Source organism: Vipera ursinii, assembly GCF_947247035.1.
Source record: "Vipera ursinii genome assembly, chromosome: 14".
Taxonomy (NCBI): domain Eukaryota; kingdom Metazoa; phylum Chordata; class Lepidosauria; order Squamata; family Viperidae; genus Vipera; species Vipera ursinii.
Genome location: NC_139527.1, coordinates 629,434 through 657,411, shown reverse-complemented (window position 1 = coordinate 657,411; position 27,978 = coordinate 629,434). Strand labels below are relative to the sequence as shown.

The following is a 27,978-nucleotide window of genomic DNA, read 5'->3' as shown; positions in this document are numbered from 1 at the left end:
TTTAAGGTTGAGATGTAAGTAGCACAAAAGCCAAAATATTTATTAGGTGGTGCACCGGCAAAGAAAGAATTCGTTTTGAGCTGGCCTTTTCTAATGTTACCATTGCGCTTCATCTTAGCCGAAAGGTTTTACGTCGGTTTGCTGGCTGTAATAAAGTTGATTTAGTTATTATTTATTAGTATGTTTCTACTCACGAAGACTTTGCACGTATTGTTGGTGAGTCTGCGTTTTGTTTGTTAGAGGCAGAACTACCAACTTGCTAATTTGCTCAGCACTGGTGATGTTAACATGCAAATAATTGTGTGTGTTGTGTGGATGCCTACGTCTGTGCAGGATCCAGTTACTCTAACATTCCTGGACTGGCAGCTGCTGAGGAGCGGTAGCTAATTGGTTTGTCAGAAAGTTAGTTTTTGTAGAAAGTGTATTAATGGACTAGAGAAAGCTGGAAAAGATGGCGGTTTTACCTAGTTAAAGCAGCTTTAGATAATTCATTAGATACTTGGCATGATTTCAGTCCCTTAAAATGTTGGTTGTTGGTTGTAGTTACAAAAGTTGTTGTTGATCCCTCGGCTGGTAGGAGAAAGGTTGCTTTCCTAGATGTTGGAGTGTTGGAATTGCAGGCAAGGGTCTTCCAGGGCGGAGGGAGGGTCTTGCCGAAAGAGGCTGGTTCCCGGTGGGCCAAGGGCCGGGGAGCTCTTCACCTATGGGGTCTTGGGGCAGGACCGCAGCCAGCAGATGCTGCTAGTGGAGGGTAAAAATAGCAAGCTCCTTTATAGCTCAGGCAGAGGAGCTGCCCGGGCAGCCAGGAATCCGGGCCTTGGAGAAGGGCGGCGGGGGGGGGATGAGGTGGACCTTCTGAAGCTCTGAGGCGTTGAGGTGGGTGCGAGTCTGCAGCTTAAGGGGCAGAGGAGGGAGGTTGCCGATTCAGGGGGCTGCTCTTCTGCTTGTCACCCGGTGCCACTTCTCCAGGGTCCAAACAGCCTCTCTTGTTTCAGGTGCAGTTTGAGGGAGGGGCACCCTCTCCTCTTCTACAACGTTGCTGCCCTCTTGGGTCCAAGACCACGATGATTCTGAGTCCCCAAACTCCCTGTGCGCCCAAGTATTCCTTCCCCCGCTGATGAGTGCTGCTATTCTCTTATTTCCAGGATTCCTGAATGGTTCTGCTGGTGCTCGTGGCCTTGTTGCTGGGACTGTGGCTGGTCTGGACCACGATGGCCAAAAATCCTCCACTTGGTTTGAAAAAAGGGAAGCTTGAGCAGCCTGTCCCAGAGCAGCTGGCCGCTCCCGAAGTCCGGCAGCTGCCTTCTGGCGGGTTCCTTCCACAGTTGCCGGTGGATGGGAGGGAAGCGGTATCTTCAGAGCCCAGCCAGGCCCCTGCAAGCCCATTGCACCGGCCCCTTCCATGCCCCCAGACATCCACCGACCCCTCCTGCCAACTCAAGCCCTCCATTCCCCGCTCTTCCTCTGACTGTGTGCTGTCTCCGGCCGCCGATCCCTCCAGGCCTTTGAGCCGGACTGTCGGAGTATCCTCAACGCAGCTCTTGAAGCAAATGCACTCCTTGTCCTTTGAAGAGCAGACCGCCAGCCGTGCCCAGAGGAAGCAGCGAGCCATGGCCAAGTTTGTCTTGGGCTCCTTCGAAGACAATTCTTCCGATGAGGAGCTTGCAGGCGGAGGAGCCTTTCCGAGGAGCAGGAGGAGACGAAGCAGCCTGGCCTGCCCCGGTTCATCCTCCTCCGTGGACTCAGACGCGAGCATCGTCATGAGGTAGGCGACGTGGTCGCGTGGCTGCTTCATCCTCTGCCCTCAGGAGGAGCAAATTCAGGGAGGGTCAAGGTGGGCCGTGTCCTGTTCTTCCAACGTTTGGTTAGATGTGACTTATTTCAGGAGGCTTTTGAATTGAAGCTACTGTTCTGCAAGCCGCTTTTTAGTAGCTAGGATCTACATTTTAACCATTTTTGTTTGTTTGTTTTCAGTATTTGTATCATTGCCATTCAAACTTATTTCCTATTTATTTCTAAAGAGTTGTTGACTGCTTCTGCATACAAGTTGAAAAGCTGTCAGAATGCACGATGTCATGAATTAAAAGGGAATGTGTATAACTCTGAAAGGTAGATTGGTGCAATACGATTTGAGTTTGATAGGCAGAACAGTCCTTGCGAGCTTCAGCAGCCAGAATATCCTGATATGCTATTCCAAGGAATATGCCAGGTAAATGCACATCAAGCTACAGCTTAACAGAGTTCTGTGCACATTGGTCTTGGGTTAAGCTGCGTTAAATGCAGTGGGGTGCCTTTAGGATTTGCCCAATGGCTTCTTGGCGTATTGCTCTAGAAATGCAAGTGGTTGAACTTGGGAGTTTTCTACTGGGCTAGAGAAAAGGAGCAAGCAGTGCTCAGCAAGAGGTTAAAATGAATTTGTGACTGTCTGATAAAATGCTTTTTAAAAAAACAATGGAAAAGCTTATGTGTCATTTCTCCTGCTTGACTCAGTAATCTGCACAAGCCCCCATTTTGGCTTCTGTTCTGATGTGTTCGACTTACCCCCCACGTGCTCTTTTACTCTCTTTCAAGCATTGCAGACTTCCCATATTTGGTCTATTAAAGCCAGAAAGTGGCATTGCCAGGGCAGCCTCTCTATTTGCAGAAATTGTTCTTAGGTTTGCCGAAGTTCTGGGCCAAAATGTCCAGGGTGCCAGTCTGAGGAAAGGTGGCAAAAGATCTCAGCGTCTCTCGCTGGATGTCGAGAGAAATCTCCTTAAGCCCGGCTCCGGGATCTGCAGTTATTTGTGCAGGCATTAAGGACTTAACAGCCGTTGGTCTTGGGACGAAAACCAGACCAGCCTGGTATTTCCATCTCTGTGAAATGCTCCCAGCCCTTTTTTAAGTGGCTTTTTGAAGTATGGGAACCCGATGTGCAAACTGGAATAGTGAGGAGCAAGAGGATATTCGGATCCCCGGAAGCCGTGAACCCTTGAGATGGGAGTGCAGAGAATTATTGGCTGGTTCTTTCCATTGTAGATTCATTCTGCCCCTTTCACACCCGCCATATACTATTTTACCTGTTGGTCTCTTCCGTTTTCACTTTTCTTTGCCCCTACAACGAGGGCATAAAAACAGATCAGTTCCTGGTGCCATTCAGTGAGCTACAGTGCTGATAATGAATGTTGATCAGCCGTCTGCTGCTTGGGATCAAGGGCCAAGGATAGCTTTTCAGTTGATAACGGACTCCGCGGTCGGGGAGAGCGAAGTATTGTTGCTTTTGTGGTCCGTCGCACAGCCAGCCAGAGGTTTAGACCGCTATACCAGGAGGTTTTTCCCCCTTGAGCCACCGGGGGGTGCTGCTGGGGAACTGTCGCCCACGGGGAAGCCAGGAGGAGGGGGGGGAGTCACAGAAATGGAGGAGGAGGAGGCAGGGGTGGCCTCCGACTCTGTTCCTGCCTGCCTCTCGGGGGGTCCCAAAGCCGCAGAAGAGGAGAGGAAGAAGCAGCAGACCGGAACTGGGCGCAGCAGCCTGGAGGTCAGTACCGGCCAGCAGGATTCTGACTTGCTTTGGCTCTGGGCGGCTGAAGCCTTCGACCTGCTCGGAAAGGAGGAAGGGGACAGCACAAGCCTTCCTTTCTCCCGTTCTGAGCTTGTGCAGCAGAGTCCGGCGGCAGCACCCGGCAGGGAGTGTCGTTCTGGGGGCTGAGAATCGTCTCCTCCTGGGAGGTGGGCAGAGAGCGAAGAACGTTTCCAAGCGCTCTAAGCCCGGGCGCCCTTTTGTCCTTCAGCCCCCAGAGAGCTGCACAACTGTTTGAGGGGAGTCTCTCAAAACAGTTTCAGAAGCAAATCTCTTCTGAACGAGGTCTTCACTTTTCAGGGATTGTTTCCTAAGGATGTTTCCAGGAAACGATACCCAGCCATTTTCAAAAACAAGCCCATCCTGCACAGCTAAGCGTTGGAAGCATTCCTTCCTACCCTCCTCGTAACCTTTGCCTGCCTGCCCTGATCCATTTTCCCTTTTGGAAATACGGAGCTTTTGAAGGATCGGCAGCCTAACAAAATGTGTTCTAGAGGGAAGACAGATGGTCAGTTCCTAAGATGTGTGTGTTTTGTGTTAGACGTGCCACCTTGTACCAAAAGCCTGTTAACTGAAAAGGTGGGAGGAAGACCCTTAACATTTAAATGCCAGGACAAGACACGGCTTTGCGCGGAACAATTTCACCTTCACTCAGGCACGTGTTCCACCTTCTCCTGCCCCCCTGCTTGACTGTTGTTCTCCGGCAGGCTCAATAAGAGCTTCCGAGTAATCTGAGGTCCGTCTTGCATTCTTCCCTGAGGAACAGGCTCAGGCGCTATGGACTTACAGAAATATTTCCTTCCAGAACCAGTATGTCAGGGATGTACCTGGTTAAGAAAGGGCGGGAGCAGAGGAAACTGGACCTCCACAGGGACTTCACGGTGGCCTCACCTGCCGAATTCGTGACTCGTTTTGGAGGAAACCGTGTGATTGAAAAGGTATTGGCCGCCGAAGAAGAAGCGATGCTCCCCTTTGGCCCTTTTGATGCAGCTGGGATGGCTGCCTGTTAAGTATATTTCCTTGATGTGAAGCCCAATACATGTAAAGAAACTTTATATAAAGTCAGGCAGATATTCCAGAAGCTTGACGGGAATGCTGGATTGTCTAACACCGGGAGGGAAGGGGTCTCTCACTGAGCCCAGATCCGTTTCAGCCCCCTCTCCACTCTGGCGGGGTTCCTGGGGAGTGACCGGCCTGGGGGTGCCTTCTTCCCGAACTCAGGTCCTGATCGCCAACAACGGCATTGCGGCCGTGAAGTGCATGCGCTCCATTCGCAGGTGGGCCTACGAGATGTTCCGGAACGAGCGAGCCATCCGGTTTGTGGTGATGGTGACCCCTGAGGACCTTAAAGCCAACGCAGGTCGGTAGCGGAGGCCTTCGCTGCGTTTCCCAGGGCCCCGGAGGGCTCCCCACCCCTTAACTGACAAGCCCAACCCTCTCCTAGAGTACATCAAAATGGCGGATCAGTACGTGCCTGTCTCCGGAGGGACCAACAACAACAACTATGCCAATGTAGAACTGATTGTGGATATCTCAAAAAGAATCCCAGTGCAGGTAACCGCCCGAGTTCTCTGTCCTCCCTGGGCGGCAGCGAATTCTGCAGCAAAGAAAGGGTGGAAAAGCGGGCCGTCTATAGAACGAGTAGAATAGAATGGATGAAGATATAGAACTGCCGAAGTGATCCCTTTGGGATCTGGTGCAACAGATCGCTTAAACCTTCTCCTAGGCTGTCTGGGCTGGTTGGGGACATGCCTCGGAAAACCCCAAACTTCCAGAGTTGCTGCAGAAACACGGGATTGCTTTCCTAGGTAGGCGTTTTCTCTTGGCTCCGTGTTGGCACGTTTGGTCAGGCACCTCCCGGAATAGGAAAACGCTGGTCTCTGCCGCCTAAGACTCGCCTTTCCCCAAGCGGCGCCGCCGAGCCTGGATCTGTGTGTGTTTTCCACGCAGCCTCCCTTGAAATTTCACCCCATTCTTTGTTCTTGCTAAGTAAAAAAATAATCTTTCCCAGATTTCTGGAAACAATCTCATCCCTTAGGGCAGAGATCTGTGTTTCTACCACTCTGTAAAGCCCCCCCCCCCCCAGGCTAGCTTTGCTACTGGACTTGAGGGACCTTCTTGTGTGATCAAGGTTAAACGCCTGGCCAGCAGAACAGGTGCGAGTGACCTCACCGTCCTTGCTTCTAATCCTGCCTGTGTATAGCCAAGCTGCTCTGCTTTTGTCTGGGCCTCCAGCATTCCAGCCGAGCTTGTGCAGGCCTCTCCCAAACGTATTTTTCCCAAATGTCAGCTGACCCTCTTTTCTCTGCTTCCTAGGCCCACCCAGTGAAGCCATGTGGGCCTTGGGGGACAAAGTGGCTTCCACCATTGTGGCCCAGACCATCCACATTCCAACGTTGCCGTGGAGCGGCAGTGGTAAGAGGACCTGTCCCCCGCCTTGCTGTTCTCTGCCCACTTTTGACTTGGCGTCCTGCAGCTGGGATGCCCGCTTCCACCTTGGCCACTCCAGATCTCACAGGACCGAGAAAGGGCTGCATGACTGAAATCTCTTCCCTTTTCTTGCCTTCTGACTTGTCCCTTGCGTTACTTTGGGGCACGACGAAGCCTCCGCTTCGATCATAAAGGAATAGCTGTTGCCCTCAAAGTTTTGTTGTGATTTATTTTCTAGACTTAGTTGCTGAATGGACCCAAGAGGAGAAGCAGCAGGCGGAGACCCTCACGGTTCCCCTGGAGACCTATCAGCGGGGCTGCGTGCGGGACGTGGAAGAAGGCCTAGAGGTGAGTGGAGGCCCCTGGATGCCTTCTAAGGAGTTAAAGTGTTATTAGTAAAAATATTATTAGAGAGGGAAAATGACGGAGGCTTAGGCAACTATGCATGGAGGAAGAAAGCAGGTTTTCTTAATTAAGTTGTTCTACCTTTGGGCTTCCTATCCGATCCTGCGTTGTCTGCAGAATAAAACAGACCAGGCAGATTTTTGTTCCTTACAAGATTCATTACCCTCCTTTGTGTAAGGAGAGAATTGGCAAACTCAGTCGTGTGTAAGTCTCGACTTATGTGGAATTTTAAGTATAGGACATTATTTTTCCTGCTGAATACATTAAAAAATAAATGGTAAAATGTATTTGTGTCAGAAGCATCAGGGTGCTACAGACATTATGAAAGGGTTGGCAGCCACGCAGGTCAGTTTGTGTTACTTTATCCTGACTAGTTTAGATGTTATAGGCCAAGCATACAATCTTGCTATTGACGGACCTGCATATTTTAGCAGGTGGCAAAGCCGGAAGCCTCTCTGCGCTCCGTGCCAAGGCTGCACGTCATTTGGCTTTGGAGCAGGCCTGGCCAGATCCATTTGGAGGAAGGCTGAGTTCGTCTGGGCAGCACAAGTTCAGGGCTGGGATTCCAGAGGAGACTTCTTCACCCCTTGCTTCTTCCTTCTCCTCCCTCTCTCAACTGCCAGGCCTCCAAAAGAATCGGCTACCCGGTGATGATCAAGGCCTCCGAGGGCGGCGGCGGCAAAGGGATTCGAATCGTGGAAGGGGTGGAGGAGTTCCCTGCCCGCTTCAGGCAGGTAAAGGAGGGGCTGCTCTGGGATTCTCCTGGGCCATTCTAAGGGCTTCCTGCCCCCGTCTGGCCCTTCTCCTTCGTGTCCCTCCAAAGAAGGGATGCCGTCGTAGTTTATGAAATCCTCTTTCCTCAGCTTCCTTTAAATTCCACGCCGAGAGGTCATCCAGTTGTTTGGCTTGAACTAATTAAGGGATTTTTATGCTTTAAACCCGGAGTGCTTTCCCAAGGCACAACTCCCTGGTGGAAGCTCTAGACAGTTGGTGCTCCGTTTGATTTTCTTGCCCTTCGCCCCACAGGTGCAGAGCGAGGTCCCCGGGTCCCCCATCTTCGTGATGAAGTTCTTGCAGCACGCCCGCCACCTTGAAGTCCAGGTCCTGGCTGACCAGTATGGGAACGCCATTTCCTTGTTCAGCCGGGACTGCTCCATCCAGCGGAGGCACCAGAAGATCATCGAGGAAGCCCCGGCCACGGTGGCACCTCCGGCCGTCTTTGAGTACATGGAGAAGGTGCGCATCTCCTGCCCTGCCCGGAGCTCTGCGCAAAGTCCTGGCCAAGAACACAGACCAGCCACAGCTGCCGTTTCTCGGAAGGGAGCCCCAGGACAGGCGCTCAGCGTGGAGGGCAGTTTGTGGCCCTTGCAGCATTCCACTCAGGGCTGCTCCTCTGTTGAACTCCTGAGGATGATGGCTCCCCTGTGTTTCCCCCCCCCTCCCTGTAATCTTCTGGTTGTGCTATAAGCTAAATTGGATGTGAGAAATAGCCGGGGGGGGGTTGAATCTGGGTCTTTTCTGACGAAAGGAGAATATTTATAGCTCAGGGTTTCTGTCCTGACTATTTGTGACATTCGTAAAAAGAAAGAGCTTTGCTAGCATACGGTCTGTGTGTATAGTAACGATTTATTTGAAACTACATCCCCTGCTATGTTTGGAAATGCAGTCCCTCACTCCTGGGGAGCCGTTGAATAGCATCCCAAGAAGCTGCCTATTTCTAACCCAGCTCTGTTGCGTTTTCTCTCCACAGTGCGCCGTGCGCCTTGCCAAAATGGTCGGCTACGTCAGTGCCGGGACAGTCGAGTACCTCTATAGCGAAGGAGGGCGCTTCCACTTCCTTGAGCTGAACCCTCGCCTGCAGGTGGAACACCCTTGCACAGAAATGATTGCTGACGTCAACTTACCGGCTGCTCAGCTCCAGGTATTTTCTGTTCCCAAGTCAGTTTCTCCAGCAGCTGTTCTGCAGAGCTCCAGAGAGAGAAGAGCTGAGCCTGCGTTGCAAATAAGCCAAGTAGTTTCTTTGTATGCCTCTTCTTCTTCAGAAGAAGAAGCACCGAGACATCTAACAAATTCTTTTCGACGTGCTTCCCTCTCTGTTTTTTCCTCCTGTCAGATTGCCATGGGGGTCCCGTTGCACAGAATAAAGGACATCCGAGCTCTCTACGGAGGGTCCCCGTGGGGGGACAACCCCATCGCTTTTGAGGACCCCAAGAGCGCTCCTGTTCCCAGGGGCCACGTCATAGCAGCACGAATCACCAGTGAAAATCCCGATGAAGTCAGTGGAGTTAAAAGTCTGTCATCTCTTCCTTTTAAGGAGGGCAAATGCCTAGAAAGGCTGGGTGACCCCGTAGCTGGGCGGGCTCTGGCTTGCCGTGTAAGAGGATAGAATCCTTCTGTTAAAATGGTGGCAAACGTCTCTAAAACACATTGCAGATGTTAAACAAACCTCTCTGTTCTTATTTGTTTAAAGTATTGGTTCTGTGCCTTTCTTTTCTATGTTCTCCCCGTGACCGCTTCAACTGATGATTAAAAATGACAAGCGTGGCTTAGAGCGTTAGTGCAAATATCTAGCGCAAGTAAAGGGACACAGTGTAAAAGACCACTGGTTCCCCCCCCCCAAATCAGGGCAGACTGATTTTGAACAATTGCTTCCAGTTGCCTAATCAAACTATTTGGCAATCGCAGCTGACCCCTGAAAGGGAAGAAGGAAAATTCTGGTGCTTAATTGGTTTAAATGGTCACGAAGGAGACAATTTGTTACCACCAGGCCTAACGGACCCGAAGGGGACTTTAGATTAATCTCCCCCTGCTCAGAAGCCTTCTGTCTTTTGGGTCTGGGGCGCTGCCCGTGTGGCTCTTAAGTGCTTTGTTGGGGCCTCAATTCTGCCAAAGGTGAGCGAAGTCTGCCTTTCCTACCCCTCCCTCACCCTTACCTGTCTTTTGTGCCCCCCACCCTCCCTTGCAGGGTTTCAAGCCCAGCTCTGGCACCGTGCAAGAACTGAATTTCCGCAGCAATAAGAACGTCTGGGGATACTTCAGCGTGGCGGCCACTGGTGGCTTGCACGAATTTGCCGATTCCCAGTTTGGGCACTGTTTCTCCTGGGGAGAGAACCGCGAGGAGGCCATCTCGTCAGTATTGTCTTCCCTTGGGCTTTCCTGGGTGATGGGAACCTTGCAGGGGCTACTCCAGAAGGCAGCTGGGACTCTCCATTGGCTCGCTTCTCATGGGGGTCACTCCCGGGTTCTACTTCCTAAAAAGACCCAATTTTACTGGGATGGTCGCACATCCCGAAAGGAACCTAAACCTGTCAGCTCGCCTCCCTTTGCAGGGGCGTCGTTTTCACACTCAGACCCCGCTGCTCGGATTGAGGGAAGCAGTTGGGGTCTTTATGCGTCTGGCTTGTTGGCTTTCAGAAATTTGGTGGTCGCTTTAAAGGAGCTGTCCATCCGTGGCGACTTCAGGACGACGGTTGAGTACCTGATTAAGCTGCTGGAGACAGAGAGCTTCCAGACCAACCAGACCGACATCAGTTGGCTCGATCATCTGATAGCCGAAAAAGTGCAGGTAGCCCGTCTCAGAGTTGCAGGAACTGATGCTTGCATCCCTTGAGCCTTCTCCTTCCAAAGACTCCCGAGTCCATACTTTCTCTTTTAGATACCACATTTTTTATCTGGGTTTACTCTTCATTTGTGTATGTTTGGAAACCTTTTGCTCCGAAAGACTCACCAATGTATGAGCAGGTTCCAAAGTGAGCAAATTCTTCCTCCATTGGCAGGCGGAGAAACCGGACGCGATGTTGGCCGTGGTCTGTGGTGCCCTTCACGTGGCAGATGCCTCCTTCAGGACCTGCATGGACGATTTCCTGCATTTGCTGGAGAGGTGAGCCCTCACCCCAGCAGGGCCGTTTCGTGCCGCTCACTGCGCGATCAGCAGATGTCCGTGAGATGCTCCACAAGCGTAAACGCTTTAAAATGTACTCACAATAGAGTTCTGCCGATTAAGATGTGCTGGGATGATTTGTGGAAAGCTCTCTTCCTAACATCCAGTGTCTCTGCTGTGTTTGTCAGCCATTCTGGGAGCCACTTAGAAAGAGTTACAGGGGACAAAGGCCATGTGTTCCTCTGAACAAATTTGAGAGCCCTTTTCTGACCTTCAGCAGAGCATTAACGGAAAGGCTCAGGACACTTTTTGGTTCAAGAGCGTAAAGGTTTGGCTGGTTTTCCAGGGGCCAAGTCCTGCCAGCAGCCTCCCTCCTGAATATGGTCGATGTGGAACTTATTTACGAAGACACCAAATACGTGCTTAAGGTACGCTTGGCCCAGGTTTTCCTTGACCGAAATGGGAAAATTCTTTTTCTGGTAGAATGGGAAGGGAGTTGTTGAGTTTGGCCCGCCCTCCCCCTTTAAAACAAAAACAACCGGCTTTTACGTCTGAACCTCCCTTTGGAAGGAAAGCAAAAAAGGCTGCTTCATTTCCGCGGCCTCTGACAGGTGGCCCGGCAGTCCCTGACGACCTACGTCATCATCATGAACGGCACCCACATCGAGATCGACGTGCACCGGCTGAACGATGGGGGGCTCCTCCTGTCTTACAACGGCAACAGCCACACCACGTACATGAAAGAAGAAGCCGACCGGTAGGCGATGAAACGGGTCTCTTTCCAGCCGTGCCCAAAAGCTCACACTGACGATGTACCCCAGACCCCACAAACCCACTTCCTTCCGTTGCGCGACCATGTCTTAATCTCTGCGATGGGCTACTTGAGCAGGAATTCCTTCTTGCTGTGCGGAACGAGGGGACCCGGGAAGTGTCCAGTTGATGAGCTCGACGGAAAGAAGCAGAGTCCGAGGCGCTCTCTTCTTCAGAGAGGAGGGAAAGCCAACATCCAACCACATTTTTATGTTTTTTCCTTTCTATGGCTTCTTCGTTCTCTGGCGTCTGACCCCCAGATACCGCATCACAATTGGCAACAAAAGCTGTGACTTTGGAAAAGAGACAGACCCAACCTTGCTCCGGGCACCCTCTGCAGGAAAGCTGCTGCAGTATATGGTGGAGGACGGGGGCCACATCTCTGTGGGTCACAGCTATGCGGAAATGGAGGTAACTCCTGCTCTGGGCGGAGGGCGGGGGGGAGGGTTCTACATTCTTCTCGGTGGAAAGTGGCTGTTTCCCACTAATCAGTCCCTGACACTGATTTGCCTATTTGGGGAGTGTTCCGGCTCTGCTAGCTGGCCGGCAGTGAAGTGACCAGCTGGCTCTGCCTTTTCCTCCTTCGGACCCTCACGCTGGACAGCTTTGGTCCACTTGCCAGATGCTCGAAGCATCAATGATCATGTCGGGATCATTTGGAAACCATGGACCACCTGCAGGTCTGTTGCTCTCCAAACAACAGGTGATGAAGATGGTGGCATCCTTGACAGTGGAAGAGTCGGGCATCATCCACTACGTGAAACGGCCGGGCACGTTGTTAGAGGCGGGCTGCGTGGTAGCTCGGCTTCAGCTGGACGACCCCACTAAAGTTCACCTGGTGAGCAGCGGAGCAGCTGGAAGCCGCTTGGGAGTGAGCAGAAGCCGCCTGGGAGCGCCCGGAGTTTGCCAGGCACCCGGGAGGGATCAAGGAGGCCGCCTAGTGCACCACCTCAGGGCCCCTCTCACCCCCCCACCCCCCGAAGTGCCTGGGCTGCCTCCTGTGTGTCCGGACGCTTCTGGGGACGAGCAGCCTTTGCTAGGACTCCTGCGGACCCATTTCCAGAGTGGTGGATTTTCTGGTTATAACGTTCTGTTGTTTTTCATGTTTTGCCTCTCTTCCTGCCAATGCTTCCCAACGCAGGCCCAGTTGTACACGGGGGGGCTCTCCCCTCAACCGCCCCTGCCCATCCTTGGCGAGAAGCTGCACCATGTCTTCCACAACATGCTGGAGAACCTGCAGAATGTCATGGACGGCTATTGCTTGCCAGAGCCTTATTTCTCCGCCAAGGTAAGAAGTTGCTGCTGTTTTCTTTTCCACCTTTGCAAATATTAAGAACCATGCTTGGAAGAAGCTGGCTTGGGCTGTCCCGAGAATACATTCCTGACCTCAAGGAAACGCTTGGGAGAGGAGGAGGAGGAGGAGGAAGGCCTTGAAAGATGGCAGAAGGAGCTGGTTGCAGAAGGAGAGGCTAAAGGAAGAGGGAAGCTCACTTCCCTCCATCAGCCAGAAAAGAAGCTGCTTCTGTGGGAAAGTCTTATTTCCCCCCCCCCCAGCCTGTCTCCGTTGCTAACCGCCCACAATCTCCGTGGCTGAGGGAGGCCCCTTGCCCTCGGTTGTCTGCTACCACGCAGAGGCCCGGAGCCCCCTTGCTGGTGTCTTCTGTGGTTCACTCACGTGGTCCCTGAATCTTTCAACCTTTTCCCCCCGACTCAGATCAAAGAGTGGGTGGGTAAGCTGATGAAGACCCTCCGGGATCCCTCTCTTCCCCTGCTGGAGCTGCAGGAGATCATGACAAGCACGCTGGGCCGGATTCCAGCTTCCGTGGAGAAGTCGATCCGAATAGTGATGGCCCAGTACGCCAGCAACGTCACCTCGGTGCTCTGCCAGTTCCCCAGCCAGCAGGTGAGGGCGGGGGAGCCGATGGTGGGAGGGGGGGGGAGAAAGATTGATGATACGGACCGGCTGGGGAATTCTGGGAACTGAAGTCCACGTAAGGTCGAGAAACACTGACTGCTATAAAGGATTTTTCCTGCTTCTCTTTCTCTTCAAGATTGCCAGTATTTTGGACAGCCACGCAGCCACCCTGCAGCGCAAAGCTGACCGGGAAGTCTTCTTCATGAATACCCAAAGTATTGTGCAGTTGGTTCAGAGGTAGGTTTGTGTGCTTGTCCTCCACCTTTGGGAGAATCACACCGCGACACTTCCTGCCTGAGCATCTGCAGGGAGAGGCAGCCTCTTTCGTTGCACCAGCCGAGCTGATCTTCCTGTTGGTCCCGAGCCAACAGTTATGAAAGCAGACAGTGTTTCTAGCAGCCCTGAAGGTGATTTGGAAAGGGGAATGCATCCTCCTGCATTGCTACTCTCTTCAGCAGGGCTCCTGCAATAAACAAGCGGAGCAGATTTTCTGCATTTGTCACAAAAGTTGTGCCCCAAAGCCTTACAACGAATCATCTCTGACCCTCTTGCCCCACTTTCTCCATCGTTGGCGACTCGTTCGTAGCACCTTCTCTCCTGATTTCAGGTATCGCAGCGGCATCCGAGGCCACATGAAGTCGGTGGTGCTGGACCTGCTGAGGCGATACTTGCAGGTGGAGACCCAGTTCCAGCAAGGTAAGATGGAGGAGGAGGGTGCTGGCAACGCCTGGGGCAGAGCTTCCCAGAAGATGGCAACTTCTCTGCAACTCGCCCCTCTTTGGGTTCCCGCTCTCGCTCCAGCTCATTATGACAAATGTGTGATCATCCTGAGGGAGCAGCACATGCCCGACATGAGCCCCGTGCTGGAGTGCATTTTCTCCCACGCCCAGGTGGCCAAGAAGAACCTCCTGGTGACCATGTTGATCGTAAGTTGAACAGGAGCCGCTTCCTGAAGCGGTGAGCTGAGCAGGGGAGGAGACCTCCGGCCCCTCCAGCGACGCCCCTTCCCTGCCTGGCTACTGAGCTGCAGGCCCGGCCCGGCCGGGAGGTCAGGCCAGGGAGCCCTTTCTCGCCCTGCCAGAGAACGCCAGCGCAGGGACACAGCTGAACGGTTGCTTTGTTTCTGATGCCCAGGAGCAGCTTTGCGGCCGAGACCCGACCTTGACCGATGAGCTGATGGCCATCCTGAATGAGCTCACCCAGCTCAGCAAAACGGAGCATGCCAAAGTGGCCTTAAGGGCCCGGCAGGTCAGGCCAGGGGTTGCCACTCATCCTGGCTGATTCTCCCTGACTTGCCTGGGTGGTGGTGGTGGTGGGGACTCTGCTGACCCAGCCCTGCTTTTCCCCCAGGTGCTGATCGCTTCCCACCTCCCGTCCCACGAGCTGCGGCACAACCAGGTGGAGTCCATCTTCCTCTCTGCCATCGACATGTATGGGCACCAGTTCTGTCCTGAAAACCTAAAGGTGACTTCTTGAGCCTCCGCTTGCCTCGGAGTCCGAGGTCCGAGCAACCTCTGCTTACTTGGCTGCGGTTCCATCTTTTACAGAAACTCATTCTTTCGGAAACCACCATCTTTGACGTCTTGCCCACCTTCTTCTATCACGCCAACCAGGTGGTGCGCATGGCGGCCCTGGAGGTAAGGAGAGATTTGGAAGGCTCGACCAAGGGGGGTGGGTGGGCGGAGGGGAGAGGTTTTGCAGAGCAGATGACTTTTATGTTGCCATCAAGCTGCCGAGAGCAGAGCTGGAACCGTTTCCAGGGAGAGCAGGGTCACCTGCTGGGGCTCAAGGGGCATGTGGCCCTGCCTCAGGCCCTTACTGACCCTTGCCCAGGACTGACGTTGAGCTGTTGCCGCCCCACTTCCTTAGCCACAATGACTCCTGAATGGATGTGTTGGTGGTGCCTAACCTCTGGGCTGTGCTTTCCCTCTGCCAGTCTCATTTCTGCCTCTGCAGCCCAAGGTTCTTCTTGCTCTAAAACAGGAATCTCCAAACTTGGCAACTTTAAGACTTGTGAACCTCAACTGCCAGCATTTCTCAGCCATCCCTGCTCTAGAATTTTGCAGCAAAGCCGTGCAGATAATCCAGAGTCCTGAGGTTGGAGAACGTTTTGCTGCTGCTTTGCTGATCCACCATCCTGCCCAATCCGAGCGGCCCTTTTGTCTGCTGTAATAATTTCTGTGCACGGAGAAAATCATGAAAAGGCACCTTGGCCACAGATTAGCAAGCAGTCTTGCTTCCTTCTGTCCTCCCAGGTCTACGTGAGGCGAGCCTACATTGCCTACGAGCTGAACAGCCTGCAACACCGCCAGCTGCTGGATGGCACCTGCGTGGTCGAGTTCCAGTTCATGCTGCCTTCCTCGCACCCCAACAGGTAGGGCCCGTGTCCCTCGGCCTTTCTGGTGTTCGTGAGGGGTTGGGGCAGACCGAGGAGAAGCGGGAGAGGGTCTGCCTGGGGGAGGTTTTGGGGTCACTTGCTGGTCTCTGGTTTGCCAGCCTGGGGGGAGAAGGCCGAGGGGCCCCGGCGGGTCTGTCTCGGAGCAAGGGGGCTATTTGTGTTCCTGTCTCTTTTCAGAGGAAGCAGCCCCACTCTGAGCAGGTAGCGTAGCGTGTCGAGTTCTTTTGGCCCTGCGGCATGACAACAGTTACACAAAAACTCAGCTCCCCCGTAACTGCCTCCTCGACTTTTCCCTTAACTGCCCCGCTCCGAGCCCTTTGGCTTTGCTACTAACTTCCTGTCTGAGAGCATGTGAGGGCAAGACGGGCTCCTTGCTGGACCCCTGGAGCAAGCGGGTGAGGGAGAGCGGCAGGGGGGGCCCTTTTGCAAAGAGGCTGTCTTTTTTGAAAGCCCTTTGGAAAGAAAAGTGTCGGTTCCTGGTGGCCTCCGGGCTTCTGTCTGTCCAGCTGGATGTGCCAGTTCTGTAAGCTCCTCTTGGAAGCAGAGGAACTCAGCTCTACGCCCACGAATTGGTGGCCTGCTCCCTCTGAGGTTTGCCCCCTTCCTTGCGCTTCCCCCCTCCCAGAATGTCCGTGCCGGTCAGCATCTCCAACCCAGACCTGGCCCGGCACAGCACGGAGCTCTTCATGGACAGCGGCTTTTCCCCACTCTGCCAGAGGATGGGAGCGATGGTGGCCTTCGACAGATTTGAAGATTTCACCCGGTTGGTGGCCCACCTGGGAAAGGGACGGGGGGGGCTCCTGGGCACGGCCTTGCGGCCCTCACTGGGGGGAGCTGCGTTGCTGTTCCTGCCAAGGTGCAGGTTGGAGCCCTTTCAGTTCTGTAACCAGAGATGCCCTTGCAGGATTAGATTTAGCTCCTCCATAGTAAGATATTTGGTTCCCAGATGTTCTGTTGGTTTAACTTCTCACTCCGGCCTCTAAATTTTTTTATGCCAGGAATTTTGATGAAGTCGTTTCCTGCTTTGCTGAGCCTCCCATGGAGAGCCCCCTATTCAGCGAAGTGAGATCCACCTCTTACGATGAAGACGATAACAAAGTGAGTTCTTCTGGGCTTCGGGCTTCTTCTCTCTGCTGCCGTCTGGCTGAGCCTAACCTGTGTGGGGTTGTGGCTTCCAGAACATCCGGGAGGAACCCATCCATATCTTGAACGTGGCCGTACGGTGGGCAGATCACCAGGAGGATGAGGAGTTGGTGCCGATCTTCAGGGCCTTTGCCCAGTCCAAGGTCTGTTCTCACGAAACCCTGACTTCCTCCCCTGGGCTGCTTGGCCCCCGGCTTTGCTGAAAGAAGGTTTGCTAATTCATTTGACTGCTTCCCTGCTTTAAAAGTGGGCCTGTGAACCCCTCACTCTGCATGCAGGTGTGGTTGCCTCTCCTCACTCAGCTGCCTGATACAACAATGCCTTGATCTAATCAAAGCCTCCTCCTTGTTTCGTTCCTCTTATCTCCCAGTGAGAGGAGGGCAGTTCATCAGATTTTCTTCTCAGATTATTCAGGTATTTTCTCATCTTCTTTCCCCATGCAGAATAATATCCTTGTTGACTATGGGCTCCGAAGAATCACATTTTTGATAACACAGCAGGTCAGTGAAAATGAATATGTGAAATAAGCCTGCGAAGTAAATGAATGTGTGCAGCTGCTCTTTCTCCTCGCTGAAGAACACTCTGTGTTCTGTTGCAGAGGGAGTTCCCAAAGTTCTTTACTTTCCGAGCACGGGATGAGGTGAGGGATGACTTAATGTTTACACTATGCACGATCTTGGTTTTAACAGGGGGGGGGGCAAGCTTAGCCTCAACATTAAGTTCCACGAGGTTTTACGGCGCTCTCTCTCCCTCTTCTGCAGTTTGCTGAAGACCACATTTATCGCCACTTGGAACCAGCGCTGGCTTTCCAGCTGGAGCTGAATCGGATGCGCAACTTTGACCTGACCGCGCTGCCCTGTGCCAACCACAAGATGCACCTTTACCTGGGTGCCGCCAGGGTGCAGGAAGGCACGGAGGTCACCGACTACCGGTTCTTCATCCGTGCCATTGTCAGGCACTCCGATCTGATCACCAAGGTGAGTTCAGGGCTAGTTACAGGCAGCGCTTTCTGCTCGCGAGGCCCTCGCTTCTCTCCGAGCTCTCTCCTTTTCTTGCAGACGTTTCACGACCCAAACTAGGTAACACCATCAGTGTAGTGATGACGTTGCTGACTAGATCTGATGATGTCACCTAGTTGGGTCATGAAACGTTTGCAAGGAAACGACTCAGCTCAGAGAGCACCGAGGATTCCGCAGTTCAGCCCTGAGCTACAAACCTCCTTTTTTGGTACTTTCTGCTCAGCACAGCAGCCCATTCCAGGATGCTGAGGAGAGTCGATAGATGTACCCCTGCTCCCTTGGAGTGCAGCTCCACGGCTGATTTACAAGCCTTGCCTTTTTCTCGCCCTCCTCCTCCTCCTCCTCCGTCTTTCCTCCCAGGAAGCCTCCTTCGAGTACCTGCAGAACGAGGGCGAGCGGCTGCTCCTGGAGGCCATGGATGAGCTGGAGGTGGCCTCCAGCAACACCAGCGTTCGCACTGACTGCAACCACATTTTCCTCAACTTTGTCCCCACCGTGGTGATGGACCCCTCCAAGGTCTGTGCGGCTCCCTCTCTCTGTCTCTGGAAAGACTGCCGCGCTTGCGGCATAAGGGGCTCCCCCTGACCACACTTTGCTGGGCCCCCAGATCGAGGAGTCTGTGCGGTCCATGGTGATGCGGTACGGTAGCCGCCTCTGGAAGCTCCGGGTCCTTCAAGCAGAAGTGAAGATCAACATCCGCCAGATGCCGACAGCCCAAGCGGTTCCCATCCGCCTCTTCCTCACCGACGAGTCCGGATACTACCTGGATATCAGTCTCTACAAGGAAGTCAGCGACCCCAACACTGGAAGCGTAGGTGCCCTCCAGAAGCTTGAATACCTCCAGCCTCCTCCAGCTTTGCTTTCCTTCTTCTCCCAGGGGTTGGTGGCCCTCCAGAGTTGCATTTCCCAACCGAGCTGCCCCCCCCCAGGTGCTTCGGGTCCGTGCAGACTTCGCCACATGCTGAGGGGTCTGGGAACCATGGCTGAGGGCACCTCCAGACCATTTGACAAAGTGTAATTTCTACACTTAGGTGAAAATTCTGGATTGCAGAGTGAATGCCGCTTCTTGACTCACTTGAATTGCCTGATCCCTTTCTTTTTTTTCTTTTTTGCTTTGTGTCCTGGGCTAGATCATGTTCCACTCCTACGGAGAGAAGCAGGGCCCCATGCACGGCATGCTGATCAACACGCCCTACGTCACCAAGGACCTGCTCCAGGCCAAGCGCTTCCAGGCCCAGTCGCTTGGCACCACCTACGTCTACGACTTCCTGGAGATGTTCCGGCAGGTGGGCTGGGCCACGGCTCCAGGCGCTTCTCTCGCCTCGCTCTTTCGGCCATCTGCGTGGAAAGACACTCAGTGCAACTGCCGCTCGCTGGGCTTCCACTGCGGCTGTGGACGAGCTCCAGATTTAATGTTCGAGAGGCCACAGAGTAGAGATTCTGTGTTCTAGTTTGTCTCTTCATTGGAGCTCCTGATTTGAGAGTTGCTGATGATTTTTAAATTAAAAGACAGCCTTCCGTGCACGCGCGCACACACACAGAGAGAGAGAGAGAGAGGGAGAGACACTGAATATTGGGGAATGTTTTCCTGAAGCAGGTGCCTTCCAGAAAATTGGACAATAAGAGCCCACTTCCTCTGGAGAGAAAGCCCACCTACAGGCCTGCCTCTCCAGTACTAATAGGAAAAGCCAACGGGTACCGAATGCGCAGAGGTGCCTCGCAGGCCTCCCCCAAAGAGGCTCCGTGCCAACCGAAGAGAGAGACCCCGGTCTCCCTGATGGACAGCCCACTTCTCATCCTTGCAGAGAAGGGTCCCTGGGCCCCAGGAAAATGTCCCCGTCTTCATTCCCTTGAGCTATCTGCCGCTAAGAATCCCTCTTCCTCCTCAGGCTCTGTTCAAGCAATGGGGATCCACTGAGGACGCCAGGCCCACCGACGTGCTGACTTACACGGAACTGGTGCTGGATGCCCAGGGGAAGATGGTGCAGCTGAACAGGCTGCCGGGTGGAAATGAGGTAGGCGCCCAGCGAGGCAAGCCAGAGCTCGAGGGAGGTGTGGGGATTGCCGGGGAGGCCTGGAAAAGCTGACCGAGGGACGGCCTGCCCTTTTTTCCTCTCTAAGCTGGCTTGCTGCAGCCCTCTGCTAAGAGAATTCAAGGGCAGAACGCTAGAACGTCCTCCAAATTAAGAAATGCAGCTTGGTTACTCTGCTCTTGATCCATTCCTCTTTCCTCCTCCTGCCAGATTGGAATGGTGGCCTTCAAAATGAAGCTGAAGACCCCCGAGTACCCCAAGGGCCGTGACATTGTGCTCATCAGCAACGACATCACCTACAAGATTGGCTCCTTTGGGCCTGCCGAGGATCTCCTTTTCCTGCGGGCGTCGGAGCTGGCCCGCGCAGAGGGCATCCCACGGGTCTATATTGCAGCCAACAGCGGTGCCCGCATTGGGTTTGCCGACGAGATCAAGAACAAGTTCCAGATAGGCTGGATAGATCCAGAAGATCCCTACAAGGTATGTGGATTGCTGTGGGAACCCAGCGGGATTCCATCACGGCTGGATCGCCACTCGGGAAGAGGAGAAGACGCCTTTGTTGCTCAAGCGGAGCCTCCTTGCCTGGCCAGGGAGAGTTGCGTGACTTCCAGGGCCTCGTCCTTCATGTCTGAAGGTATAATAGCAGGCAGGCATGAAGCGCTGGCTTCTTAGTTAATGAGCAAAGAGGCCACAATTCTCCAGACTCCTCATTGTGGAAGAGCAGGAAGGACTCACTGCCCCAGATCTAAGGGGGAAGCAAGAAAACATTTTTTCCCCAGTTCCTTGTTCCTTTTTGAGGAGGACCCCCAAAACGATCGAATTATATGCTTATCTAAAGCCTTTCTAGCAGTCTTGCCTTCCAGATTTATCCAACTAATCCTGCCCACCCCTCCCCTCTTTTCCAAAGGGATTCAAGTACCTGTACTTAACGCCGCAGGATTACACCAGGATCAGCTCCACAAACTCTGTTCACTGCAGGCACGTTGAAGAGGCTGGTGAGTCCAGGTGAGCAGGTGGCGCCTCTCCTTTCAGACTTTCTCTCCTGGGGGGCGGGGGGGGAGGCCAGGGAGGAGCTCTCTGTGTGTGTGTGTGTTCATCTTCTGCCTGCTCTCGTCTTCTGCAGGTATATCATCACTGATGTAATTGGTAAAGAGGAAGGCTTTGGGGTGGAGAACCTAAGAGCATCCGGCACCATCGCGGGAGAGACCTCCCTCGCCTATGACCAGATCGTCACCATCAGCATGGTACGGCTGCGGATCTCTTCGCTTCAGCTGCGCTGAAAAGGGCAGCCACTGGGCAGCTACTGAGCAGGAAGTTCTCCACCTTGGCAGCTTGAAGATGTGTGGACTTTAACTCCCAGGATTCCCCATGGCTGGCTAGGGAATCCTGGCAGTTGAAGTCCACACATCTTCAAGCTGCCAAGGTTAAGAAACTCTGTTCCAAACTAAATAGCAGCTTTTTGCTTCCTCGGCCGTCAAGTGGTTCCTTTGCTTCTGTTATGCAGGTAACCTGTCGAGCCATCGGGATCGGAGCTTACCTGGTCAGACTCGGCCAGCGAGTGATCCAGGTGGAGAATTCCCACATCATCTTGACTGGGGCCGGCGCTCTGAATAAGGTATGAATGGGGCTTGTGTGGGCTTCCGTTGTTGCCTTTTGTTTAAGTTTGCCTAAGAAAAGTGCCTTGTGCCAGCTGTGCGATCGAAGAACCGGCCGGTGGGAAATGAGGCAGGCTTGTTCTTGTATGTAAAACAAGATATTCCCACGAAAAAGAACCACCACTCGGAGGAGAATACAGCCTTAAAAGCCAGGTGGTTTTATTTATCATTTATCATTCCGCGGTAGGAACATTTGCATCCCAAACTCTTCAGTCCCGTATTAGTCCAACGGGGGGTTTCGGGAAGCCCGTCCTGCCTCCTCCAGCCTTGACGACATCTGAAGGCTCAGGATGATGAGTGGGGCAGGAGCCGTGTTTGTTTGCAGACCCTGAGCTGCAGAAATGTGCCCTGCCGAGTCATTTCCAAGGATGCAGGCGTGACCGCTAGGAAGCTGCGCTCGGAGTCTGAGGACAGCGCCGTTTCTGTTGGCCTTTGTGTCAGGTCTTGGGGCGGGAAGTCTACACGTCCAACAACCAGCTGGGCGGAGTGCAGATCATGCACAACAACGGGGTCTCCCACGTGGCTGTGCCCGACGACTTTGAAGGCGTCTACACCATCCTCCAGTGGCTCTCCTACATGCCCAAGGTACCTCAGGGGCGGTGGAGGAATGCCAGGCTGCCGCTTGGCCAATCCTCTCCCTCCTTCAGTAGAGGCTGGTGAGAGCAATGGTGCCAGCATTTCAGTGAGGAAGGCATTTCCTCTTGTGGATCCCTGGCCTAATATCTTACACTAAAGTTCTTTTATTTCATTTCGGTTAAGCCTTTCCAACTTAATTGGGCCACAGGTTTTTTTTTTAAAAAATAAGTAATCTGTATATTATAATAAAAAACAAGCAGCTTCTATAATTGGGTAAGAATGCATGATCTTTGCTTGTTAGTGTCACAGTCAGATTTCTTCAATTACCTGAAAGAGCCTGTTTCTTCCCTCCCTGACCACCGCCAGTTTCTTAAAACTGGCCTTGAGAAATGTTTCTTCTTGCAGGATCATCACAGTCCCTTGCCTGTTATCCCTCCAAGTGACCCCATTGATAGAGAAATTGACTTTGTCCCTTCTAAAGTCCCCTACGACCCCCGGTGGATGCTGGCCGGGAGACCCCATCCGAGTGAGTATGGGCTCTGTGGCAGGAAGCCTGCCGGGAGGGCTGGAGAGCAAAATCCAGCCCTGGGGTGGAAAACCAGCTTGGTTCAACCGAATATAGGTAGCTTTTGACAAAGATAAAATGTGACTGGATAAAATGTGGAGATGAGGAGTGGTTAGATGTCTTTGTTGGTTGGAAACTGTACAAATTGGTACCCAGGATTGCTGGAAAGAAGCAGCTCAGCAGGAGTTGGAGATCGGGATGTGATGTGGTTTATTTATTAAATTTATTGGCCGCCCATCTTACCCCAGGGTAACTCTGGGTGGCTCACAATATGAGCAGGCCTTTCCTGTGGATTCTCACGGTGTTTGGGTTTTCCCCTTCCTGAATATTCTCCAGTTTTGCATAACAGAGCAGCAGAGGTTAGAGACCGGCGTGGTTTAGAAGACTTTACCTTGAACTCTCTCCCTTTTCTTCCTCTCCATCTTGTTGTACAGCTGTGAAGGGATCTTGGCAAAGCGGTTTCTTTGATCACGGATCGTTTGCAGAGATCATGCAGCCCTGGGCCCAGACTGTGGTGGTGGGTCGAGCCAGGTATCGGCAAAGGGCTGGAGCTAGCTGAGAAGGGGTGGGGGGAACGAGGGAGCTTGCGTCATCCATCTTGGACCTTAAAGTAAGCTGGAACTTCCCTTCCTGCCCCGGCTGATGCATGTCTGCCTGTAAGGCATGATAAAGAGTTCGGCACCCCCAAATCTTTCTTCCCAAGTTTTAAAATGTTAAAATAATGGCACATTGTTTATTGACTGGTTGTATTGGGTACATGTATCCCTAACCTGAAGTCTGGACTTATCTTGGCAGGCTAGGAGGCATCCCCGTGGGCGTGATAGCCGTGGAGTCCCGGACGGTGGAACTGGCCATACCAGCTGACCCAGCAAACCCAGAATCGGAAGCAAAGGTTGTGCCCTGCAAAATTCAGAATCTTTTGTCTTGCAGGCCGTCTTGTCAGTTTATCTGTCCATCTCTCCGTCTTGCTTTTCTCAAGCTTCCTAGAATACAGTTCCGCATCACATTGTGGTCTCCAGCAAAAGGACACCTCTGTGAAATTGGCCACGCCCGTACAAGGTGTCGAGGACGTATTTTTGCACTGCGTCTGATTGGTGTATTAATTCAGGTCGACCCGTGAATTTTCCCTTCTTGTCTTCCCCAGATAATCCAGCAAGCCGGGCAGGTCTGGTTCCCAGACTCAGCTTTTAAAACTGCCCAGGCCATCCGGGACTTTGACCGCGAGCACCTTCCGCTCTTGATCTTTGCCAACTGGCGGGGCTTCTCTGGAGGCATGAAAGGTGCTCTTCCCGCCCCCCTCCCATGGCGTCAGTGGCCGCCCGAGAGAGAAGGAGGTGGGGGTGACCTCTCGGTCTCTGGTTGCAGATATGTACGACCAGGTGCTGAAGTTCGGGGCCTCCATTGTCGACAGCCTGCGGCAGTTCAAGCAGCCGGCTCTCGTCTACATCCCCCCACATGCTGAGCTGCGGGGGGGCTCCTGGGTGGTGATTGACTCCACCATCAACCCCCTCCACGTGGAGCTCTATGCCGACCAAGAGAGCAGGTGAGCGCCCGGCTGCATCCCCGTCTTCTTTGTGGTCGCGTCTCGGGGTGGCAATCCCGGGCTGCTGAAATTGGCCTGCTCTCCAAAACGTCTCCCAACCTGTGAGTTTCTCCCTGGCTAGAAGGACAGCTACAGGTGTCTATTTTTGCTGAAGACGTTGAGACCTTTTGTGCATTGGTTAGGCTTTCAGTGGAAAAGTCTCTCCCTTTTTTTCCTTACAAAAGCGGCTTGTTCCTTAGGTTTGCCTACTTCTGGGGCCCGTTGTGAAACGCTGTCCAGAGGCTTTGTAGGCCCAAGGGATACACACACACACACACACACACACACACAGAGGGTTACATGGGGGGAGGCTTGTTCTGACCTGCCCAGCGCTTGTCAGCACAAGAGGAGGGGCTGCTGAAGACCCCTGCACCAGTTGGCAAGAGAGCTCTGCTTTGCAGGGGAGGCATCCTGGAAGCGGAAGGAACCGTGGAGATCAAGTTCAGGAAGAAGGAGCTGCTCAAGACCATGAGGAGGGTCGATGCCACCTGTGCGCGGGTGGCGCAGCGGCTGAGTAAGAGGAAGGCCGAGCCGGGCCTGCTCTCCTTCCCCTTCCCTTTCCTGCTGCTGCTGCTGCCTGATCTGCGGCTCTTGGGCACTCGGCACTCACCCCCCCCTTTGGGGAAGCGGGGGAGCAGGGCTTCGGGTGGGAACGTCTTCCTTGGGCTGGGGGGGGGGTCTCCTCCCCAACCCACCTACCCACAAGCCTCAGACCGGCCCTTTCTGTGTTCTGCGACAAGCAGGTTCTCCGGACCTCCCGCAGGGGGAGCGCAAAGAACTGGAGAAGCAGCTGAAGAGCCGGGAAGATAAGCTCCTGCCCATCTTCCACCAGGTGGCCGTGCACTTTGCTGACCTCCATGACACCCCCGGGAGGATGCAGGAGAAAGGAGTGATCTCAGTAAGCAGCCGGGCTCGGAGCCCTGGAAGGGATTCTCCCTCCCCTGAGCTTCTCCCGGCCCAGCCAGGGGTCTTGGGGGCTGCCTGGGCAGCTCTGCAGCCGAGGGGCAGAAGTGCCCTGTTGACTGCCGCCTGGCGTCACTCATCTGCTCCTTCTGTCCAGCTCTGAGCTTCTAAGGGGGGAGAAAAGCCAGAAAGGGCTCCTTAAGCGATTGGATGAGACACTGGCCATTTCCTGCAGAGGGCGGGGGGGGCTATGAAGACCTGTGTGCAGGAACAGTTGTGGGAACGTGTCCCGGAGTGATTTGGCGCCTGGTCTTCTCTTTCAGGACATTCTTCAGTGGAAGGACAGCCGCGCCTTTTTCTACTGGCGGCTGCGGCGGCTGCTGTTGGAGGAGGTGGTCAAGGCCGAGATCCTGAGCGCCCACAGTGAGCTGAGCAACAGCCACATCCAGTCCACGTTGCGGCGCTGGTTCCTGGAGACGGAAGGCGCAGTCAAGGTCTGGGGTGGGAAGCGGCTTCTCTCGTCTCTCGCTGCTCTCGCTGTCCCGGCTGAGGGCAGCTCTCCGCTTCTCCCTGCTGTAGGGTTACCTCTGGGATAACAACCAGGTGGTGGTGGCATGGCTTGAGGAGCACCTGAGCGAAGAGGACGGGGCCAAGTCGGCCATCCGGGAGAACATCAGATACCTGAAGCGCGATTACGCCCTGAAGCATATCCAGAAGTGAGTGCCCGGGAGAGCTTCCTTCCTGGGTGGGGGTGGGGTTCTCTGAGAGGGCCCGTGGACTGGCCGTTCCGGGACATCGGTTGGCATGGCCTAGGCGGAGGCCTGGGAGCCCCGAGGGCATTTCTGGGAGGAATCAAATGCTTTGTATTTTTTATGCTTAAATGGGAGTGCAGAATGAGTGCCTCCCTCGCTCTCTAGAGATGGCAAGGCTTAGGCTGCCTGCATTGCTTCGTTGCCTTCCAAGGCTACTGATGAAAGCCTTCCAAGGCTACTCTCGCGGCCTCTTCACACATTGCGCAACGAAGCAGTGCAAGGCAGCCTAAGCCTTACCATCTCTAGAGAGCGAGGGAGGCACTCATTCTGCACTCCCATTTAAGCATAAAAAATACAAAGTATTTGATTCGTCTCTGGACGCTGAGAGGCCAGGATATTACGACTTTCCTCTTTACTGGCCCACTCGCTTCAACTTGACAGTCTGTTCCTTCTCCTGCTTTCCTTCTTAATTTTTGCTTACCTTGAAACGGTTGCTGAGCAAAGCGCCAGTTGTCTTTGGGACTCACAAGTTCAGAAGAGGAAATAAACTTCTTTGCATTAGTCTCTCTTTATGATCCCTCTTCTCTCTTTCAGCTTGATAGAGGCAAACCCGGAGGTCGCCATGGACTGTCTCATTCACATGACCCAGCACATCACAGGTGCCCAGAGGGCGGAGGTGGTTCGCCTCCTGACCACGATGGACAATCCTTCCCCCTCTTGACTTGCGGCACTGACAGCAGGAGAGGCTGCCAGCCCTCTGAGAAGCGAAGGAGACGGCAGCGGTAAACCGTCTTCAATGGGTGAGCTCCGTCCTTCTGCAGCCTGGCAGCGCAGCCCTGGTTTCCCCTGAATTGGGATGGCCAGAATCTCCCAGTTCCCAGGATTTGCTGCCTTGCCACGCTCGGCGGCCCATATTTTCCCCAGCCGTCTGGGCCTACTGCATAATGTCCGAGGAAAGTGTTTGCATCACCCGGTTTAGAGTGTGTATGTTTAAAAGTAAGTGCATTTTCAATTATTGCCCAGGGTTATCTGTTAAATTAACGAATTCTCTTTCAAAAGACTCAGGACATGCCTTTTGAAATGGGTGTTGGAGAAAAAAATGTCTGCCACCACAGCCAACATGGAGCGGTTTGAGAAAACTTCCAAACGGGACTTCATTGCGCTCCAACGCAACTGTCTAGACTATTCTGCTCACTCCCTCGAAGCATTTGAGAATGGAGGCACTTCTGGCTGTCAGGCTAAGGAAGGAGATTCTGCCTTTCTCCCCTGGAAAAGTGAAAACAAAAGGTGTCCCCCTGCGCCCCACCCCCCCAAGCGAGGTATTTTGGGTTCTGTCACAAGCTACATCCTGTTGTTTTTTCAAAAAGAAAGAGGGCTCCATCCGTGTTCCTAACTGGCCGAGATGTCAGACATGATACGAATGGAGATAATGGCGCTATTTAATGGAATTGCAGAATGAGTGGACTTTGCTAGGGGCAAGACAGTCAAAACACACTTTTAGAGAGAGAAATCATCAGCAGGTGGAAAGTATGATGGGCTGTGAAACATCAGATGCATAAAACACTTTAAACCGCCCCCCCTTGGTTCCCCCCTCCGATCTTTTTTGAAGTGAGACCTGGGACAGGGGAGGTGAGGGCTGAAGGTAATTTACATTGTCCGGCACGTCCTTTGTTGGGCTGGAGTTCTTGGCAGGCCCACTAATCCCTCATGGGAGTGGGATTGTCTCTACCTCTGGCATGAATGCTTGAGTGTGTCTGGTATGGGACAGTGGTTTTTTTCCCCCCTAACAAGAAAATAGGGTTATAAACTACTTTTTCAGGGGAGGAAGAAACACATCATGAGATCTTGCTTTTCCTCACTGGAGAGCTGTTAATAAGTCTGTCTTCTCAGGGAAGGGAGGCCCCCAGAACGTAGGGCGGAGGAGCTGCAAATAGCTGTTGTTTTTTAATAAGAGCAACTCTTTGACTTTTGATACAGACTTCAAGGTTTGTTTTATCTTTTGTGAGTTGGAGATTCATTAAACTGGTCTTGATTTTCTTAACGGTCCCGATTGTATTTCTTCATCCTCCACCCACCCCAGGAAAGATGCAGAATTGCTCTCTAGAACTGATCTGCCGGTGTAGATGCTGCTGCCGCCGCCATTTAGCCGTGTCTCCATCAGTAACACATTTTTATTGTCGTTTGTTTCCATACAAAGCTGACAGTAGTAAATTATGGGATGATCAGCGCATCAAGTCATCAGAACCAAAAATACATTTTCAAGGGGAAACCTTTTCGTAAACCATTTCCACTTCCGTCTGCATTTTGCTTTTCTAGCCTCATCAGGCATTGCAATGTCTGTAAGTAGTCTTAT

General features: G+C 53.2%; 1 protein-coding gene across 6 annotated transcripts; it reads left to right on the top strand.

The window, feature by feature from the left end:
* The first annotated feature begins 853 nt into the window (after positions 1-853).
* On the top strand, positions 854-27,662 carry ACACB (acetyl-CoA carboxylase beta). Of its 6 annotated transcripts, none has more exons than XR_014493783.1 (53): positions 854-876; positions 1,146-1,765; positions 4,365-4,497; positions 4,781-4,919; positions 5,004-5,113; positions 5,286-5,367; positions 5,876-5,974; positions 6,228-6,337; positions 7,018-7,128; positions 7,421-7,630; positions 8,145-8,315; positions 8,508-8,669; positions 9,360-9,523; positions 9,809-9,959; positions 10,171-10,274; positions 10,621-10,702; positions 10,886-11,031; positions 11,345-11,495; positions 11,788-11,922; positions 12,226-12,372; positions 12,799-12,987; positions 13,136-13,236; positions 13,607-13,925; positions 14,134-14,247; positions 14,350-14,463; positions 14,547-14,636; positions 15,255-15,373; positions 16,023-16,160; positions 16,396-16,495; positions 16,576-16,683; positions 16,984-17,040; positions 17,139-17,180; positions 17,302-17,517; positions 17,920-18,075; positions 18,167-18,370; positions 18,690-18,845; positions 19,449-19,574; positions 19,803-20,072; positions 20,500-20,597; positions 20,716-20,836; positions 21,097-21,207; positions 21,689-21,832; positions 22,229-22,349; positions 22,823-22,919; positions 23,184-23,280; positions 23,533-23,668; positions 23,754-23,931; positions 24,372-24,484; positions 24,714-24,868; positions 25,197-25,367; positions 25,453-25,589; positions 26,220-26,425; positions 26,685-27,662. XR_014493783.1 is itself a non-coding variant. In XM_083373640.1 (53 exons), exons 2-53 carry the CDS (start codon positions 1,155-1,157, stop codon positions 26,344-26,346), a joined length of 7,341 nt encoding a protein of 2,446 aa, XP_083229766.1. In that variant the 5' UTR covers positions 854-876; positions 1,146-1,154; the 3' UTR covers positions 26,347-27,662. The 6 variants fall into 6 exon arrangements, 5 of the variants coding, with proteins under 5 accessions (XP_083229766.1, XP_083229764.1, XP_083229767.1 ...); XM_083373640.1 differs by having other exon boundaries at positions 13,607-13,695; positions 13,801-13,925; positions 24,711-24,868; positions 26,220-27,662; XM_083373641.1 differs by having other exon boundaries at positions 855-876; positions 13,607-13,695; positions 13,801-13,925; positions 26,220-27,662.
* Positions 27,663-27,978: the final 316 nt, after the last annotated feature.

Excerpts from the sequence above, each read along its gene's own strand:
- ACACB (XM_083373638.1), top strand. The coding sequence starts at position 1,155 with ATGGTTCTGCTGGTGCTCGTGGCCTTGTTGCTGGGACTGTGGCTGGTC. Across the intron at positions 16,496-16,575 it reads ACGATGAAGACGATAACAAA|AACATCCGGGAGGAACCCAT; the intron begins GTGAGTTCTTCT and ends TGTGGCTTCCAG. Across the intron at positions 16,684-16,983 it reads GGGCCTTTGCCCAGTCCAAG|AATAATATCCTTGTTGACTA; the intron begins GTCTGTTCTCAC and ends TTCCCCATGCAG.